This window comes from Kwoniella shivajii, chromosome 6 (genome assembly GCF_035658355.1).
Source record: "Kwoniella shivajii chromosome 6, complete sequence".
Taxonomy (NCBI): Eukaryota; Fungi; Basidiomycota; class Tremellomycetes; order Tremellales; family Cryptococcaceae; genus Kwoniella; species Kwoniella shivajii.
Window position 1 is genome coordinate 689710 of NC_085913.1, and position 18428 is coordinate 708137.

Here is an 18428-nt window from a genome sequence, read left to right on the forward strand (position 1 = left end):
CTTTTACAGCCAATCAATACAAAATGGTGTGTGCCCCTTCATCGTTGACGGTGTAGAAGAACCTATACTGACCTAGTTGATTCCCTGCTTGCCAATTCCTCTCGCTCATCGCTGTCAATTCGCTATCGCTATAAATGTCAAATCATTAAATCATTACCACACACCACACACAACCTGATTTTGTCAATGTTGGATGTCTTTTATGGATGGATTGCGTATTGGATATAATAGGGTCGAGTTAGGACTAAGACTGTCAAGCGAGCTTCTCGAGTTCTCATTGAGAAATACTACCCTCGACTCACTCTCGATTTCCAGTGAGTATAATTGTTTTGTTACTAGGGAATTGGAATTGGAAGTCAGGATGAAGGAAGTTTGCAAATCAAAGCATATCAAAAGGGAGGATGCGCATATGGAACAGATGGATGTATCTGTCATATTAGAACGGTCAAGCAACGGAAGATATATATATAGGAATGCCAGATATGAGAATATGGGTTATTGAGAAGGACATCAATATATGTGGACACAATACATGCGGGGTCTGTGCTGATACATCGTTACTCGTCCGCAGCACCAACAAAAGACTCCTCGATGAGGTAGCTTCCGTCCCTTCCAAGCGACTCCGAAACAAGGTTGCTGGATGTGAGTATGAGTTTTATCAGGGTAGTCCAACTGGAGAGTGGAAGGGGATTACTGGCAATCTTTGCCTTTGTCTGCAATCATAGCAGTTCCACTACTATCCAACGGACGGGTTCAGATAGATAATGGGGGACCAAGCTGATAGTATTCTCTCTGTTTTAGTCACCACCCACTTGATGAAGCGAATCCAAAAGGGACCTGTCAGAGGTATTTCTTTCAGATTGCAAGAGGAAGAGCGAGAGCGAAAGGATCAGTGAGTCTGACACTTACCTTTCTCTCGGATGGGTCATCACAAGTTGTTAAGACGATATACTGATCATTTGTAAATCGAACAGATACGTTCCTGACGTTTCAGCCCTTGCTGCTAATGCCGATGCACCTCTTGAAGTTGACAACGAGACCAAAGATCTTCTTAAATCTTTAGGTTTCGATGACCTCAACGTCAACGTCGTCACCGTCTCCGCCAATGCTCCTAGAGAGAGAAAGACTCGATTCGTACCTGGTTCCGGTCGAGCTTAGAGAAAACTATCTACGATAGAGAGAGAATAGGTGGGATGATGTAGCGGTTCTTCTTCTGTAGGATCACGGTGATGATACGACTTGCCTCCATATGTTTGTTTTGGTTCGCACATGTGGCGAGATGAGCAGAGATAACTGAGATTGGACTGCAGATTTGATTGGATGTCGTTGTTGAAGTACCGGCTTGGACTTGTGCTGTCTGTTAGCAATATAAAGCCAACGGTCAGTGAGCTCTCCATTGCTCATACGCACTCTGACGTGGTACAATCTGTCTGGGTTGCAGAATCAAAGACTTCTTGCACTGAATCGACCGTATATTGTGTACAGTATACTTGCTTGTCGCCGATAAATATGTTATGTTACATGTGGGATACAGAATATTCTCGCCTTTGATTTCTAATCGAATATGATCACGCTTCAAACCACCGACTTCCGAACAGCATATAAGAGCTTCGTTCTGTGATGTCCATCGTAGGATTCGCGAGACAACCTCTTACTACTTCTAGTCAATATTTTACTTCCGCCTACTCCCAAGCTTTCTTAGCCCTTTGTCGTTTTGCCTATAGCGACCATCATATTAGCATCTAGTTCCTTTGTAGAAACGAAGGATGTTTTCCACTTTGAATATGGAATATGGATTGACTCACTTTCTTCTCCTCCCTTTCTTTGACTTTATTACCGAGTTTCTCACTCAACTCCACAGCCCTCTCTTTGCCCTTTTCACTCTTTATCCTCTTCTTCTTCGTTATTTGTTTATTACTTTTTTTGGAAGAAGGTTGGATCGTTCCGCTTGAAGTTACCATCGTAGCTGGTAATCGAGTATTCTTTGCGATTTTAGCTGGTTGTACCGGGATGACTTTTCTGGTTTGAGCCTGAGCCGATGTGACAGCTGGCGTTTTGGAAGGCCCCGCATCGTTTGATCCTTTGTCATAGCAGCTCAATCAGCTAATACTGTCCTACCTAGAAGGGTAAGAAGCAAGCTTACCTGCCATCTTGTCTTAATGCTTGATAGAAAGTTGTATGATATGAAGGAATGATGTGAGATAACTTCAGCTTTGCAAAGTAACCCTTCAGGCAGTCTGTACGATTTTGAAAGATAAATTTGCTTCCGTTGGAATTCCCTATTATGGCATTTCCATTCGATTGTGTTCCTGGAGAGAGAACGAGCAACAACAATAAATTAAAATAAAAAATGATCCTCGAGAAAACGCGTCGAGACGAAGAACGAGATGAGATGAGATGAGATGAGATGAGGGATTCATAGTTGTGTTGCATATCTTGTAAGCTTTACTTTTAGGAACACTTGTGTATATCTAGCCGATAATCTTCACTTTGCAATCGTCAATCGTGTAAACCTCGTCGACCGAGAATAGCCTTACCGGCGAGGAAGAATCGCAATCATGTTACTGTCCTCACTTGCATTTTTCCTATTACATCTATTGGCTATCTCGGCTCAAGGACAAGGACAAGGGCAAGGGCAAAAACCGAAAGTCAAGACTGAACGGACATGCATACCGTCTGGAACGGAAGTAGCTATAAACTCAGCCTTAGCGGGAGGTAAGTGATTCACGAAGGGATTCTGTCCTTTTCACCACCATCTCATGACCAACGAAATGACGAAGAGGGCGACCATAGACTTGAGGATGAAGCTGATATCAGAGACTTTACAGGAGGAAGAGGAGCTACCGTGACTTTATGTGCTGGTTCAGTGCATCGATTAAATTCTTCAATATTGTTCACAGCTGAAAGACAAACTATCACAACTGAAAACAATGAAAAGGGGATAAATAGAGCAATGTTAATTGTTGAAGGTGTCAATCTGGCCGCTGCAATAAGGTATGTACGAAGCCTCAATGTTAAATCCCACTGTCCCTCCAACTAGCATCATAGATCTTGCGCTTTCTCTACTTACTGTCTAGTCTCGATGTACTACCGAGTACCCGTACTGATCACTCTCGGTTTTCCATCAATTATAGAGCCGATTGTCAAGGATGTTCATATGCCATGATTAGATCACTTATAATAGATGGTAATAGACCACAATTACTCCGTATACCAAAAGGTGACGCTTTGATAGAAGTTGGAAATGCAGAATATCAGACTGTAAAAGATTGTAAATTATACGAACCTAGGTATGTCGCATATCCCTTTAATCTGCCTTTACGAAAATGCTTCCCTGGTCCACTGTTTATCCACATTGGAATACGACAAGCTGATCTCGGCACTAATGTAATAGAGGCTGGAGTGCATTACATTTCCGAGAAGGTGATAGAAAACAATGTAGATTTGGTAAGATTGTGGATAACGAGATCGTACGTTTAACTAGTTTTCATATTATCTTCGAACAACGTTCTGCGATACCCTGTCTTGCGGAGTACAATGCGCTGACCGAGGACGATGTCACATATAGGGACCATGTGGTGAGGAGTGGGATGATGATTACGACGGACAAAATGAATTAGAACCTCCTTATGGTAATCCAAGAGCAGATGGTATCAGTTTAGCATGTAAAGATTCCATCGTCGAGAGGAATGTGAGTCGATTCATCGTTGATACTGCCTGGCGTACTCTATGTCCGAAAAATCCTGGGAGTTGTCCCTATGATAGCATGCTGACTAACACTCCGTACTCTATCTCAATAGGTCGTCTATGATACTACGGACGGTGCGATCGTGTTATTTGGTTCTGCGGGCAGTGACGTGCGGAATAACCATATATACTCTAGAACCAGGGTGATTCTAGGTGGTGAGTAGGGTTGGCTTTTCTGACTGTTCATCGAGTACATGATGGGCTTGAATAGCACAGATGAGGGCGACTTCGACGGAGGAACAGCGCTGATTCAAAACATACTTGCATGCAGGAATCAACTTGGTGGATTATGCGCCATGGCAAGGAGATTACATGTTAGTTAATGTACATCACAATAAATTACATGCTTTTGGTCGATATTTCAAAGTTGGAATTGTGATTGGTCCATCATCATGGTCTGATGACACTGAATCAATAGTACATTCAGCTTCAGTGACTGACAATCATTTAGAAGGTGATCATTTCGGATATGGAATAGTTGTTTCATCAGCAACTAGTTTTACTGTAATGAGAAATACAGTTGATGAAAATTCGAAATTCAGAGGTGTGAATGGACCTAGATGTCCAAAAGCTCCTGAAAATGGCAAACCGACTGCTTTCTTGATTAACAGAGGTAGTGCAAAAGGTACTTTCCAAGATGAGTTCGTCAATGGCGAAGTACAGCATAGTGAGTATTCCATTCATCTATTCTTGTTTCCAACTTTCTCTGATCTCAGTCGAGATCTGAAATACGACCTGGTTAGGCTGATAATATCCTCTTTCCCCAATCCTCAGTCATATGCCTCAATATGCCAGATGAGAATGGCAAACCTTACAAACCATGGAGGTTCCGAGATTCTTCCGAGGCGATAGCTGCCAAGGCTGCATCAGGTGAATCGTCATCTGATCCTGTAGTTCAAGCTGCCTTTGTGAGTTGGCCATATAGCACATTTATATCTTATCCCTCAAGTTCTTATGTCAAATATTATACTCCAAATGACAAGCTGACTATCCTCGCCGATTTGTAGGACGCGAGAATAGCAGAAGCATTAGTATCATATCAATTCGCTTTGACAACAGCAATGGACGTTATCAATCATAAAATCGAAAAATTGACCAACCCAATGAACGAAGATGATTTCATCGCACCAGTATACAAACATGAACATGAGATAACACAAGAAGCTAAACAAGCTAAGAAGAAATCAACTTCAGGTAATAGAGATATAGATGAATTATCTAACAAATTAGAAGGATTAGAACAGTCTGAAAGGAAATTAAAAAAATCTCTGGACGGATTAAAACTAGATTTTGATGCTTTAAGTGGTAGATTGAAGAAAGGTGCTGTAAGTTTTACCGTCATCCATCTCTCACTCATTCTCAAAGCCATCATTTCTCTTGAACCATACCTTGACAATCACAATATCGGAATAACACTTACTGATCATCGACCCCACTTCACATATATAGGAAGATACAAAACCTCTGATAGAAGCGATATTCATAAAAGTCCAATCAGTCTTATCAAGTCACTCAATAACGTCAAAACAATTGGCTGCATTATCATCGTCGAAAATAAGATCATCAAGTAAGAGAGGAATATTGAGCTATTTCCCATTCGGCGCTTTCGGTGCTCTGATCGTTTCTTGTGCTATATTATTAGCTGCTAGTAGGTTTTTGAAGAAGATGAGGAATAACAATTCACAGTTGAAGAATAATAAATTGTTTTGAAAAGAGGGAAAGGGAATATGAGGAATGACACATGATATAGATATTACATAGACATGAAAAACGATCATAAATCAGTTTAGCAAAATACGAAATGCAAACACAAAATAACCTAATATCGATTTGCCTTTTTGGCTAAATAATAGGTACTTGTAACTTGCTTGCTATTCCCTTTCTCGATGAGCATATTGATCCTATCGCTCTCATCAGCTACAACAGAAATAGTGACATTTCCATTGTACACCCGACTTACCCAAGGAACATCACCTGCCGTATATTTCATAGCGGGTCTTTTGTATGGTGCCACCTTATCAGCTATAGCTTTGGCGTTGCCTCGATCTGCACGAGATCGTAATTATCAGCTCAAATATCAAGGACTGTCGAATGATATCCGCCTTCTGACTGTTAATGTCCCTCATGAGTACGGTAACGGCCAGTCGGACTTACCAAGAGGAAAAACAATTCCTATTTCGTAATTTTTGATATTCAGTGTCGGAGGATTCTTCTTTACATCAACATTTCCCTGTGAAAGAGTCAACACGGATCAATTAGCTCGATGGTCTTTCGTGATCGTAGACGACTCTTATACGATCCGACAACCTGATCGATAGTTCATAGGAGTTACTTACCCAAGCTGAAGGAGAGAAGTTGTGAGATCCGACATATATCCAACCTCCAACTTCACTCTCTAACTCTTCTACCTTTCGCTTTCCCAATTTCGAAGGCGATTTCTCTATTCCAAGACGATTATTTTCAGGTTCGAAAATAGCTATAAGCATCTGATATCTCTCATTAGCTGTCTGCTGTCATACGCAGTACATGTACATATGACATATCATGTGATACGAGGTCTCCATATAAAACACTAACTCACTTTTGAATGCATCAAGATACCTCCTCTCTTACTCCTGCTATCTCTAAATAAGTCTCTAGTTGTGTTATTGAATGCTTTACCACAGAACATCGTGCCTCCTCCACCTTTACCAAGTTGTGATGCTTCCACGTTGGCCAGGGTAGGGAACAATATCCTGATATCTGGCCAAGAAACGGGTTTGGGCCGATTGATCAATTGATTGGACGTTTTACCAGTTATAAAATGGTGAAATTTCGAAAACCATTCCAAGCTGTATGTCCCCAACGACGACCCCTGTACAATCACGTCAGTAAAATCATATCACACAAAAGGTCGCTGCCAGCTTACTTGGAATTCAGCATCCAACTTCTCTCCGGACTTGGGTATCCAACCTTGTTCATTCAACACCTTGCCCAATCTACTGATACCGTATTTATTGATTTCTTCATGACCGGTATAATATCCAGGGACACTCATCACTATTCGAACTTTGACTTTACTCCAATCGTATTTTCCCATATCTGCGAAATTTTCGTCGGGTTTAAAAGGTATCTTAGATCCATTAGGATGGTTGTGAAGTAAATGACGAAGCGCAGTGTGGACTCGTGTATGGGTAAACAAACGAGAGAATTGTAGTGGAAAGTCGTGAGGCATGTGCTCAGGCCGTAAAGGACGAGAAGAAGGGAGAGGCAAGAAATCTTGGACGAAAATCGTCTGAGAGGTTGAGTGAGCTAGTACTTACAGTAAGCGAGACAAAAGTATAGCTTACGTTCTCAATCCAATCCCAATCATAATGAACCATGTTAGCTGTTGACACGACAACTCGCAATCGACCAGTTTTGTAGAAGATCTAGCAAACAAAAGAGAAAATCAGAAGATGGTAACTTCCTCAAGCTATCTGTTTCTCACCCAAAAATACTTCATGTGTGCACTCCTAGGATCATACTCAATGATCAGCATCAATGTAAGAACGGAAAGATGAGTAACTCGCCCAAATCCTGTAGTCATCCTCGGGTACACCCACATCTCTCCGTTGGGCTGAAGTGCAATCTTTCCATTGTACTCCTGCTTATCCTTGGGATGTGGACGGACGGTAATGGTCGGTACATCCTCTGGAGGTGGTAGGATATTTTGTTCCAATACCCATTGATCGTCGATGACGAATGATGACATGATGATCAGAGCTATTTGTGAATGCTACAAGGCAAGCCAAAAGCAGGAGACGGTAAATGTATTGCAACTTCGTAAGACGCAATAATGGAGCCTGGAAAGACGATAGCATAGATGGACGAAATGAAGCGTGAACTTACCTTGCCCACGACTTGCTGCGGCGAGAATGTGCGTTCTGTTGTTGGGTCGCCAATGGTCAAAGCGGAGTGTCTTAATTCGCCATTGAGATAGTACTCTCCCGCCGCATCGGTAGGAAAGGGATCAGGAGACTGAAGTGGGTGAATAGATGTCGTATGGGCAGATCTAGGCGTACTTGGACCAGCAGTAGCATTACTTGTTGGAGGGGGATTTGGAGAAGCGATTGAAATCATTCCAGCTATTCTGGCTGGGCCAGCAGAGAGTCTGTTCGCAGTCGAAGGTTCGACTGTTGGAGTGAGCGGAGTGGATGAACCAGAAGCGGAAGCCTGCCTGGCTGCTTGTCGTTCTCTCCTTTCTTTCTCCAACTGCGCGCGATCTATGACTTGTCCCCCGATGCGAAGGACTGGCGTCGAAGTAGACTCAGCGGAAGGAATAGGGGACTTTGCTTCTACGCAGGGCGCGAGAGAGGATGTTGCGAATTTCCTGGTAGTGGATTGAGGTATGACGGTATTTGTAGAAGAGTTCGATGGAGCCGAGTCCGCTTCAGCCAAAGAAGCTGCCATAGCTCTATGAAAAGTCAAGTTGATATCAGTTTTTTTGGGCAGTAGAAGGGGTCATCGAAATGAATTACTCTGCTAACATCCTTCTCTCGTCTTCTGGAGTATCTTCTCTCTGCCTTCTCTTAGGTTCTCGAGATTCCTCTTGAGACATAGCTATAGCGCGCTTGAGATCTGCATCGTCGTCATCATCGTCATCGATGACTGTCGTCGTTTGCTGAGGGTTGGGCCGGATATTGTGTTCTTGAGCAGAAAGTGCAAGAGCGCTAAGCGATAAAGATACCTTCAGCTATGGTATTACTACGCAAGGTAGGTAGAGATTGGTTTCTCTTACCGGGCCAGCTCATCATCTTCATCGTTAACTCTGCTCCCGCCGGTTAATGCAGCAGGAGGTTTTATTCTCCAAGTCGCCCAAGCAGCTCTACATTGTTTGATTCATCAGTTGTAGTTGTAGTATTCACAAGTAAGATATAATTAACCTTCTCAGCTCTTGAAAATCAACTTCAGAAGGATCATATCCCGTAGTCGTACCATCAAAATACCTATCAAACTCTCTGTTCTCTCCTCTGATAGGTACCGATGGCCTTGAGGAGGTTGGGTTATTCACACTGGACCTATATTTATTTTGATAAGCTGTATCTTAGGTCGGCGTAGAATCGTGACTTACTCTCCAAGGATCGACGCGACTTCGTCTTCATCCATCGTAATCTCGTATCTGCACCCTTCTGTTCAAGAGGAGCTGACTGGTATATTCATGTATGTGACAGATATGTATTACAACGATATCCAGTGAATCCAGTTGTGAATGCCCTCGTTGACATCTGAAACCGTCTCAAAAAAGTGGAGGTGCTTTTAATGGTGACCTGTTTACGTAATTGCCTTACATATGGTTGACGCGACTTTCCAATGAACATGAACATGTTCCTGGTGGTGAACGCGATTCTGAAAAGAGACATCCTTGTTTCTTCTTCCTCTCCTGTTTATCACATCTCTCGACCTCCTTCTCAACATCTTTTACATCTTCAATCTGTCTCGAGCAGGTGACTGAGGTGCCGATTCAACAAGATGGTGAGCTTGCTCCGAGGATGAGAAAATGATGACTTGACTGATGTTTGTTGCTAGCATATCAAAACGATCACGATTCAGGGTAGGTCTCTTCCTCAATCAGTCCTCTGACCGGAAAGTTCATTGATAGTGTTGCATAGGCTTCAAGTCCTACAGAGATCAAGTGGCTGTTGATCCATTCTCGTAAGCTGCCAGAGACTGGTCAACCCCAGTATACGGAAAGCTGACAAGTTTGCAGCCCAGGTCATAATGTAGTCGTAGGAAGAAATGGAAGTGGAAAATCCAACTTCTTTTCAGGTATGCGAGGCCCCCGATCAGCCTGTCGGTAATCCGATAGCAGCTGACAAAAGACGTCCTACACAGCAATTCGATTCGTTCTGTCTGATCAATACACGAAGATGAATAGAGAGGAGAGACAACGATTGCTTCATGAAGGAACAAGTACCACCACAACCATGTCAGCTTATGTAGAAATAGTCTTTGACAGTAAGTCCTGCTCTTCTTCAATACTTGTTGATGTCGAGAGCAGAACCCATGTTAATCTGATACTGCTCTTAGATACCGACGGACGATTCCCAACTGGTCGACCTGAATTAGTACTGCGAAGAACGATAGGATTAAAGAAAGATGAATATTCACTGGATCGAAAAAGTGCCAGTAAATCTGAAGTGGATCAGTTACTGGAAAGTGCCGGTTTCTCAAAGAGTAATCCATACTATATTGTACCTCAAGGAAGAGTGAGTTTTACTTCGAATTTGTTGATCAATATACGCTGACAGCACTTCATGCAGATTACTCATTTAACAAATATGAACGATCGAGAAAGGTTGCGTCTACTAAAAGATGTAGCAGGTACAGAAGTTTATGAACAGAAGAGATCAGAATCCACGAGACTCATGGAAGACACAGACTCAAAAAGAGATAAGATTGCTGAGATCCTCGCTACGATTGAAGAAAGATTGAATGAGCTGGATGAGGAGAAACAGGATTTGAAGGAATACCAAGAAAAGGATAGAGAGAGAAGATGTTTGGAGTATGCTTTACATCAGAGAGATTTGGAGGACGTCACTGCTGCTTTGGACGAGGTAAGATCATTGTCAGATGCTATGAATGGTGATACAAGCTGTGAAAGCTGACTGAAGAGCAGGTCGAGACCGAACGTAGAAATGATATACATAACTCCAATCAGAAAAGAAAGGAGTTCAATGAGAGAGAGGAGGAAGTGCAGGTTAGCTGAGCAGTACTGAGAGTAACGCGATGTTAGCTGACCGATATACAGCAATACGAAGAATCTCTGACTACCGCCAAACATGCTCTCTCAACCACCCAACTTGCTCTGCGGCAATACGAAGCTGAAATGGCTGATCTCGTACGAGCCAGAACCGAGATACAATGTGTCATTGACGATTTCTCAGCTGCTGGTGAAGCTGGAGAATCGAGACGAGCAGAAGTTGCTGCAGAATTAGAATCGCTTGAAGAGCGGATTCAAGAAGCCAACGAGAGATTGGATGGACTTGTGGATGAGGCAGAACAAAGTCTGAGAACGGAAAAGCAAGCAAGAGAAACGTGAGTACTTCTCTGCTGCATAACGGTTCTCGGCACTAATTGCTTTTGTAGGCTCGAAATAACTCAATCCAAACTAGCCGTTCTTTTCGCTAAACAAGGTCGAGCTCAACAATTCACTACCAAAGCAGCAAGAGATAAATACTTGAACGGAGAAATCAAGGCTTTGAAAGATTACGAAAAAGACCAACAGAAACGAGTGAATTCTCTTCAGACTGACCTCAATAGTGCTAGGGACCAACTCGCACAGGTCGTGACACAAACCAAGGAGAGAGGTCAGGAGGAAACGGAAAGGAGAGAAAAACTGAGAACTATGGCGGAATCAGTGACAGCTCTGAAAGGGAATTTGGATGGAATGCAAGAGAGAAGAAAGTAGGTGAAACACGCAGCTACTTGAATGGCTAGACGACTGACTGTTGCTTGTAGAGAGCTGTGGCGAGAAGATGGAAAGCTTGGTCAGACAGTCTCAAACGCCAAAAGCGAGATGGATTCCGCTGAGCGATCTTTATTGGGAATGATGGACAAAGTCAGTATCTAGCAGACGGTTACCAACATCCGCTAACCTTCACACAGGACACTAGCAACGGTCTCAGAGCTGTCAAGCATATTGCCAAACGTCTGAACATCGATGGTGTTTACGGGCCTCTGTACGAACTCTTCGAAGTCTCAGACAGATACAAGACTGCAGTCGAAGTGACCGCTGGAAACAGGTATGTAAAAATTCTTGGATGATGACTCTCCAATCACTGACGCCGACATCTCCAACAGCTTATTCCATGTTGTTGTCGACAACGATGATACAGTCTCAAGACTGCTTGAGGTGATGAACCGCGAAAAGAGTGGAAGGGTGACCTTCATGCCTCTCAATCGACTCAAGAGCCAAACTTTTAATTATCCCAAGGCGAACGACGCCGTGCCTTTGATTCATAAGCTAAAGTTCAACAGAGAATATGTCATGGCGTTCGAACAGGTGAGTACAGCCAATCAATTGATTAGCTTTTTCAGCTAAAAGATCCATTGCGTAGGTGTTTGGTCGTACCATTGTGTGTGACGATCTTCAAACGGCTGCCCAATATACTCGAAGTCATAACCTCAATTCTGTAACCATGGAAGGTGATCGAGTAGACCGCAAAGGTGCTCTTACTGGTGGTTATCATGACGTTCGACGTTCACGACTTGACTCTGTCAAAGCAGCCAAGAAATGGCGAAATACCTATGAGAATGATTCTACTAGGCATCAAGAGGTGAAAGATGGAATCACCAAACTTGACGAAGATATCTCTCGAACAATGGGTCAGATCCAAGTCTTAGAAGCTAAACGAAAGCAGAATTTGGATGGACGAGGTATGATGTCAGCCCGAAGTAATTGGGGAGCTCGTGATGAAGAAGGCGCGAAAGATAGAGTCAACAAATTGGCACAAGCTTTAGAAGATGCTGAAGGAGAGTTGAGGGATGCTGGCGCGAAGAGAGCATCTTATGAGGAAGAATTGAAGACCCCAATGAGACAAAGATTGACTGATGAGGAAGTTGCTGAATTAGAGAATCTGACTGAAGATGCAGAGACCCAAAAGAAGGTTCTATTGGAAGCTACTCAGGCTCGAACCAAGGTATATTCTTTTGCCTATAGTGAAGTTGGCCACGCAGCTAATACTATCGTGATATAGATATCAGGTGAACGAGACAGACTGGAAATTGAACTTACTGAAAGTTTGCGAAGAAGAAGAGAAGAACTCAGAGCGAGACTGGATCAAATGGAAGGTGATGCTGGAAGTGGTGTACTGCAATCTGGCGAAATCGAACTTCGCAATAACGAATTGAGGAATCTCGTCCGATCGATCGACGAACTTGGTGAACAAGTTACTGGTAAGTAAAAGCACTACTTCATCACAATATGATACAACCAAGCTTATTCGCCTTCGTCTTATGGATTTGTAGAAAGCGAAATCCGGATCGAAGAACTCACGACCGAGATCGCTAAAATCACCGAAGATCTGGATCGAGTTCAATCTGAACAACTTGAGAATACACGAGCGATCATGAGAGTACAAAAGAATGCTGAGAGGTATTTGACTAAGAGACAGACACTCATAAATCGCAGAGAAGAATGTAATAACAAAATCAGAGATTTGGGTGTACTACCAGAAGAAGCTTTCTCTAAGTATACCGATCAAAGATCTGATAAGGTAAGGTGCAGTCCAGATATGCTGATACTTCTATCTTACTCTTTGTTCTTGATAGATCGTTAAAAGACTCCATAAAGTTCAAGATTCACTCAAGAAATATGCGCATGTGAACAAGAAAGCGTTTGAACAATATAACAATTTCACCAAACAGCGTGATGATTTATTGGCTAGAAGAGAAGAACTAGATGAATCTGCTGAGAAGATTCAAGAATTGATAGTTACATTGGATCAAAGGAAAGATGAAGCTATTGAAAGAACCTTCAAACAAGTTTCCAAATATTTCGAAGAAGTATTCGAAAGATTGGTTCCCAATGGTAAAGGAGAATTGGTTATGCAAAAGAGGATCGAAGGATATGTGGTGAGTTCTTGAATCTGACAGGGTAGGAGGTAGATGCGAACTACCAAGAGAGAAGAACGTAAGCGTAATGATCGTTGCTAATCCAATCTAATACGACAGGACGAGGAATCAGAAGAGTCTGGACTTGCAGGTAGAGAAATATCAGAGATCGACAACTACACAGGTGTGACAATAAAGGTATGCTCAGCCGTAGGAAAGGGATCAATGCAGAGAGCGCGCTAACATAGTTACGTCTTCCTCCTTCATAGGTTTCGTTCAACTCCAAAGCAGATGAAGGACAACGTATACAACAATTATCTGGTGGACAAAAATCACTCGTCGCTCTTGCATTGGTATTCTCGATCCAAAAATGTGATCCCGCACCGTTCTATTTGTTCGACGAGATTGACGCAAATCTAGATGCTCAATATAGGACGGCTGTAGCGGGTAAGTTATCATAAATAGCTGTTGTATGATTCTTGGACGAACTCGATCAAGCTGATACAATGCACCTGCATAGGAATGATTCATGACCTCTCGGAAAATGCTCAATTCATAACCACAACTTTCAAATCTGAGATGTTGGCTCAAGCAGACAAGTTCTATGGAGTGTTCTTCAACAACCAGAAAGTCAGTAGCATCAAAGTCATCGAAAAGGATGAAGCTAGTGAATTCGTTGAGACTGCTGCTCAAGTTGGACAATTGTAAAATCTGTGAAAGAGTGGTTCAAGAGCGCGATCATAGTAATGTCAGATGTGGAGTACAGACTTTTCAGAGCAAGTTTTTGGTTCGAAGTTTCCGGTGTCATTATAGCATTTAATTTGGTTTCTATGGTAGGGTATTGTTCTATGAGTTGTATGTATATGCAGGGTATCTGAACTGTATCTTGTCTGCCTAGTCGTGAAAATTGGAATTCTTTTCCTGGTTTATTCTTTGTCTTGTTTCTGCATCTATATGAGTACACCTAACACCAACTTAATGCTTCTCATCAAGATTACCCTCAATGCTCAAATGCATCTAGGCCAGATTCCATCTCCTGTCAGATCCTTGACACCACCAGCTTCCAAACAACCTCTCAACCAAATCCTGACATCTTCCGTCTCTCTCCCCGCGACTCTGACTATCCCAGCACCGGACTCTGAATCGATTTCACTGAATGACCATACCAATCCAGGAGGTAATTTTAATTGGAATTGCCTTGATTTATCGCTCCATTGTTTCAAAACTTTCATCAATTTTGTCAAATGCGGACCTGAGAAAATGAGTGTAGCGTAAATGTTATATGGTGATAATTGTTTCGATACGTCAGAAGACGAATTATCTAATATCATCTTTTCTCTCATGGCTAATCTATCCCCAATGAAAACTTCATTTGTAGAATTATATTTCTCCATTGACCAAATTTCTTCTCCTTCTTCCTTCACGTCTCTCACTCCCCCAGCACCTGTTGCTGCTTTGGGTTTACCAAAAGTGGATCGTTGACCTCTGCCTGAATTTACCCAATCAAGAATCAAGATTGAAGCCGTTTTATCTTGAGGTAAGATGAATCGCTGTGTTTGAGAATATTGTGATTTTGCAAAAGGACTAATCGAATCAGGTAATAACAACAAGAAGGAATGTGAATTTAACTTGACATGTAATCTTTGTCTCGTTAAATCTGACCCTATTGAAGGATCTGTCTTTTCCTTTTCATTTTCAACTTTTGACGAAGGAGGATGTTGATGTGAACGAAAATTAGATTGAGGTCTTATACCAGGTCTTCTTTTATATACTTTCGTGCTTCCTTGAGTCAACATGACTAATCCACATCCTGAACCTATTTCCCCCTGAAGAGAGATCAAATCGCCAGCTACTAATCCACCTCCATAAGCTAAGGTATATACTAAAGATAGATTTGACGGTTGGGATGATAACGGTGTTGGTGAAAGTAATTTTAATGGATATGCAGCTGACAGAGTGGAGAATCTTGATCTACCATTTCGGTGCTCGTTCGTATGTGCCGTTCCATTTGGAGAGCATGAAGAGTCTGAGGGCTGTGCGGTATCTGAAGTCGAAGTCGAAGGAAGGGAAAGATGAAGTATACCTGATCCGGGTGTTAATCTTGTTATTGGCGTTGCAGACAAAGTGTATGTCCCTGGTGTGATTGACATCCCTTCGACCTGAACACTCTAGCTGTCTCTTTCAAAGTGATGAATTTTTCGACCTAGAAGACCTTTGCTTACTTGCACATTCGGATACACGTTGACATGATATATCTGATCAATATTTGCACGCAATCATTTGTGTTTTATCTGATTCGATAAGGAGACTAAACACACCCAGGGATTTAAAGTTCAAAGCTGGAATGGTGACATCATCATATTTTATACTGTCGTTCAAGTCTGGGACCATGATGACCGAGGTATGGAAAGTGACAAAGACATTGAAGAGCATCAGTACATTTCTCTTGGCCCATTCATTACATATCAAAGGTGACTAGTGAGAAGATAGACAGCGATTACCGTCCGACGGAATGACATCGAGACATCAAGACTTACCTGTGATCCTACACAATGACAAGAGAGGTTTGTTGACTGTTGAGGATGACAGGCTGGATGTTTTACAGCTATCCAGAGATGGTCGACGTAAGTTATCCGTTCCTCCATACGTTCAAGATAGACTCAAGGAGACCGAACTGATAATCACGTGCATTAGCACCAAAGAGATTGCTTTCTTGTCCATTAAATCACTTCTTACTCGCCAAAATAGCACCTCCGTCTGCGAAATTAGGTGAAATCAGAAGACTTGATCTACACAGCTTAAGTGGGAAAGAAGGTGGAAGTGGTAACGCATTAAAACTGGTCAAATTACATGTTCTGGTTGATCCTATAAATTTACCTGAAGCTCAAGAATGGGTAGATCAGATTATGCAAAATTCGTATCGAGGTAAGTCTCCTTCAATCCGTTCATTCCTCTGCTACAAGTGCATATAAGGGGGACAGACTATATTTCAGCTAAATAACGTGTGAGCAGGTATCAAGAGAGGGAAAAAGGTATTGCTGCTGGTAAACCCAGTTGGAGGTAAAGGGAAAGCTAAGAGTATAGTCCATGATACTGTTATGCCTATATTGGAAGCTGCTGGTTGTGATATCGATTTAAGAGGTACGTTTGGACCTATTGTGTATCTCACTTGTGGAATGTACTAATGATAGTCTCGTAGAAACTACACACAGATTACATGCTGAAGAGATTGCACAGTCTGTGGAATTGATATATGAGTACGTGCCATTCCACAGAAATTTCTCATTCCACCTTGGCATCATACGAGGACTTGTAGGCTGATCTAATCTTAGCGTGATAGCAACGGCTTCAGGTGATGGACTAGTCTATGAAGTACTGAATGGGTTAGCTTCAAGACCGGACGCTAGAAAAGCCCTTCAGATCCCGATCGCACCTATTCCAACAGGTGAGTCCGGCCGGGATTCAGACGGTCGTCGACTGCCTTAGCAGCGCCAAACTCGAGCTGACACAGTAGATGGGTAGGCTCGGCCAATGCGGTCTGTATCAATCTCTTTGGTGTCAAGGATACCTTCAACATACCTCTGGCCGCATTAAATATCATCAAAGGTATGTTCTAACACCAGTAGTATTGAGTTTTTTACCCCGAATTGCCTTTCATGATTGTACTGACAATATGATGCTTCACCTAGGCAAACAGCTACCCATAGATTTATGTTCCGTGCTATTACTTCCCTCTCAGACTCGTCGATTCTGTTTCCTCTCAGTGGCGACGGGCTTGATGGTAGATTTAGATATTGGTACTGAGAATCTAAGATGGATGGGAGACACGAGATTCGTCGTTGGTTTCTTAAAAGGAATTGCAACTAACAAATCATCAAAATGCAAAATCAAGTTAAAAGTAGTGGAAGATGACAAGATTTCAATGGCTAGGAAAGCAAGGGATAGAGTGAAAGAACGAAAAGGTACAACAGCAATTGGGAAAGGTATAGATCCTCTTTCGAGAGGATTGGCCGACTCGAAACTAGGTCAACAACAGGATGAAGAACCAAGAACTCCTCTACCAGCTGATATTCCGAACGTTTCTAGTGAGGATAATCGAAAGAATGGCGAGGAAGACTCTTATATACCGGATCATGGACCTATACCAGCTTCTCAACCGTTACAACCCGATGAATCTTGGATGACCATTGATAGCTCGGCTTCAAAACAAAAGGATATCACGAAAAGATCGTCGATAGGATCTATAAGAAGTAACAGACTCAGTCAGACGAATGGTAATGCGAATACAGACGGTACATTGATTGGTGGTACCGAACAGAACAAGAAAGGAGGATGGATAGATGGCGAGGGAATATTGTACTTCTAGTAAGTCATCATTACCTTAGAGACAACTGTATCTGTTTCGACATATCCTGTCTATCGGTCTTCTGTCCTACAATTGGTCGTTATGCTGACCAATTCCTCTGTCTACAGTGCCGGTATGATGCCTTGGGTAGCACGAGATCTAATGCAATGGCCCGTGTCGAACTCTGGAGACGGATTGGTCGACGTGGTGGTTCAGTCAATTGTCCCCAGGATGATGATGGCAAATGCCATTACAGGTGCAGGAAAAGGGGAAGCTTATTGGATGGAGTGTCAACATTATTACAAGGGTAGGCGCGATTCACACCTTCAGGATTTCATCGGCGTGTAGATAAACTAATTCCTCGTGGGAAATACAGTATCAGCTTTCATTGTGGAGAATCTAGACAAAACAAATCAACAAATATTCACCATAGGTAAGCGTCTATTCGGTTCACTCTCGGACGCATCTAGGCTGACGTATAACGTTTGGTACCTGATAGATGGCGAATCTTTCCCCTGGGATACGTTCCACGTAGAAGTTCATCCTAGAATCGCAAATCTATTGAGTTTAGACGGAGACTTCTTCGTCCCTGATTTCTTGAAGAAGCATGACGAAAAAGTATAGACGTGAATGCAATGAGATTGCGTTACTCGGTGTAATGACCGAACGATTATGTTAGCTTCTGCTGAGTGGTGTACTCAGTTTAGCTGAATGTCTTTACGAAGTTAAATGTCTAATATTGGAGATCGATGCAATTCGGAAA

The 18428-nt window shown here is 42.5% G+C and overlaps 7 protein-coding genes across 7 annotated transcripts; 4 read left to right on the forward strand and 3 right to left on the reverse strand.

Annotated features, from left to right (window-relative positions):
- Positions 1–23: 23 nt before the first annotated feature.
- On the forward strand, positions 24–1158 carry IL334_004740 (40S ribosomal protein S17-A; the record flags this gene model as incomplete). Its single annotated transcript, XM_062936456.1, has 5 exons — positions 24–26; positions 232–314; positions 572–642; positions 802–892; positions 975–1158. 5 exons carry the CDS (start codon positions 24–26, stop codon positions 1156–1158), a joined length of 432 nt encoding a protein of 143 aa, XP_062792507.1.
- Positions 1159–1682: 524 nt separating this feature from the next.
- IL334_004741 (uncharacterized protein) lies at positions 1683–2150 on the reverse strand (the record flags this gene model as incomplete). Its single annotated transcript, XM_062936457.1, has 3 exons — positions 1683–1718; positions 1806–2080; positions 2144–2150. The coding sequence occupies 3 exons, from the start codon at positions 2148–2150 to the stop codon at positions 1683–1685; spliced, it is 318 nt and encodes a 105-aa protein (XP_062792508.1).
- Positions 2151–2558: 408 nt separating this feature from the next.
- On the forward strand, positions 2559–5457 carry IL334_004742 (uncharacterized protein; the record flags this gene model as incomplete). Its single annotated transcript, XM_062936458.1, has 10 exons — positions 2559–2715; positions 2829–2994; positions 3135–3290; positions 3395–3470; positions 3569–3691; positions 3801–3903; positions 4019–4414; positions 4522–4655; positions 4755–5072; positions 5197–5457. 10 exons carry the CDS (start codon positions 2559–2561, stop codon positions 5455–5457), a joined length of 1890 nt encoding a protein of 629 aa, XP_062792509.1.
- A 161-nt stretch (positions 5458–5618) lies between these two features.
- On the reverse strand, positions 5619–8874 carry IL334_004743 (uncharacterized protein; the record flags this gene model as incomplete). Its single annotated transcript, XM_062936459.1, has 14 exons — positions 5619–5648; positions 5708–5793; positions 5902–5977; positions 6084–6233; positions 6329–6601; positions 6656–7021; positions 7077–7157; positions 7217–7241; positions 7299–7504; positions 7618–8182; positions 8247–8438; positions 8507–8593; positions 8652–8786; positions 8840–8874. 14 exons carry the CDS (start codon positions 8872–8874, stop codon positions 5619–5621), a joined length of 2307 nt encoding a protein of 768 aa, XP_062792510.1.
- Positions 8875–9237: 363 nt separating this feature from the next.
- On the forward strand, positions 9238–14028 carry IL334_004744 (uncharacterized protein; the record flags this gene model as incomplete). Its single annotated transcript, XM_062936460.1, has 20 exons — positions 9238–9240; positions 9295–9319; positions 9378–9420; positions 9476–9534; positions 9601–9723; positions 9796–9974; positions 10029–10322; positions 10385–10465; positions 10517–10803; positions 10855–11172; positions 11227–11326; positions 11374–11510; positions 11569–11770; positions 11826–12407; positions 12465–12663; positions 12736–12983; positions 13039–13341; positions 13441–13518; positions 13590–13767; positions 13841–14028. The coding sequence occupies 20 exons, from the start codon at positions 9238–9240 to the stop codon at positions 14026–14028; spliced, it is 3627 nt and encodes a 1208-aa protein (XP_062792511.1).
- Positions 14029–14327: 299 nt separating this feature from the next.
- On the reverse strand, positions 14328–15470 carry IL334_004745 (uncharacterized protein; the record flags this gene model as incomplete). Its single annotated transcript, XM_062936461.1, has 2 exons — positions 14328–14731; positions 14786–15470. 2 exons carry the CDS (start codon positions 15468–15470, stop codon positions 14328–14330), a joined length of 1089 nt encoding a protein of 362 aa, XP_062792512.1.
- A 362-nt stretch (positions 15471–15832) lies between these two features.
- IL334_004746 (uncharacterized protein) lies at positions 15833–18289 on the forward strand (the record flags this gene model as incomplete). The annotated part of the gene is made up of 10 exons (XM_062936462.1): positions 15833–15944; positions 16015–16245; positions 16333–16461; positions 16520–16577; positions 16653–16765; positions 16843–16926; positions 17010–17685; positions 17794–17972; positions 18042–18098; positions 18165–18289. 10 exons carry the CDS (start codon positions 15833–15835, stop codon positions 18287–18289), a joined length of 1764 nt encoding a protein of 587 aa, XP_062792513.1.
- Between the last annotated feature and the right edge of the window lie 139 nt (positions 18290–18428).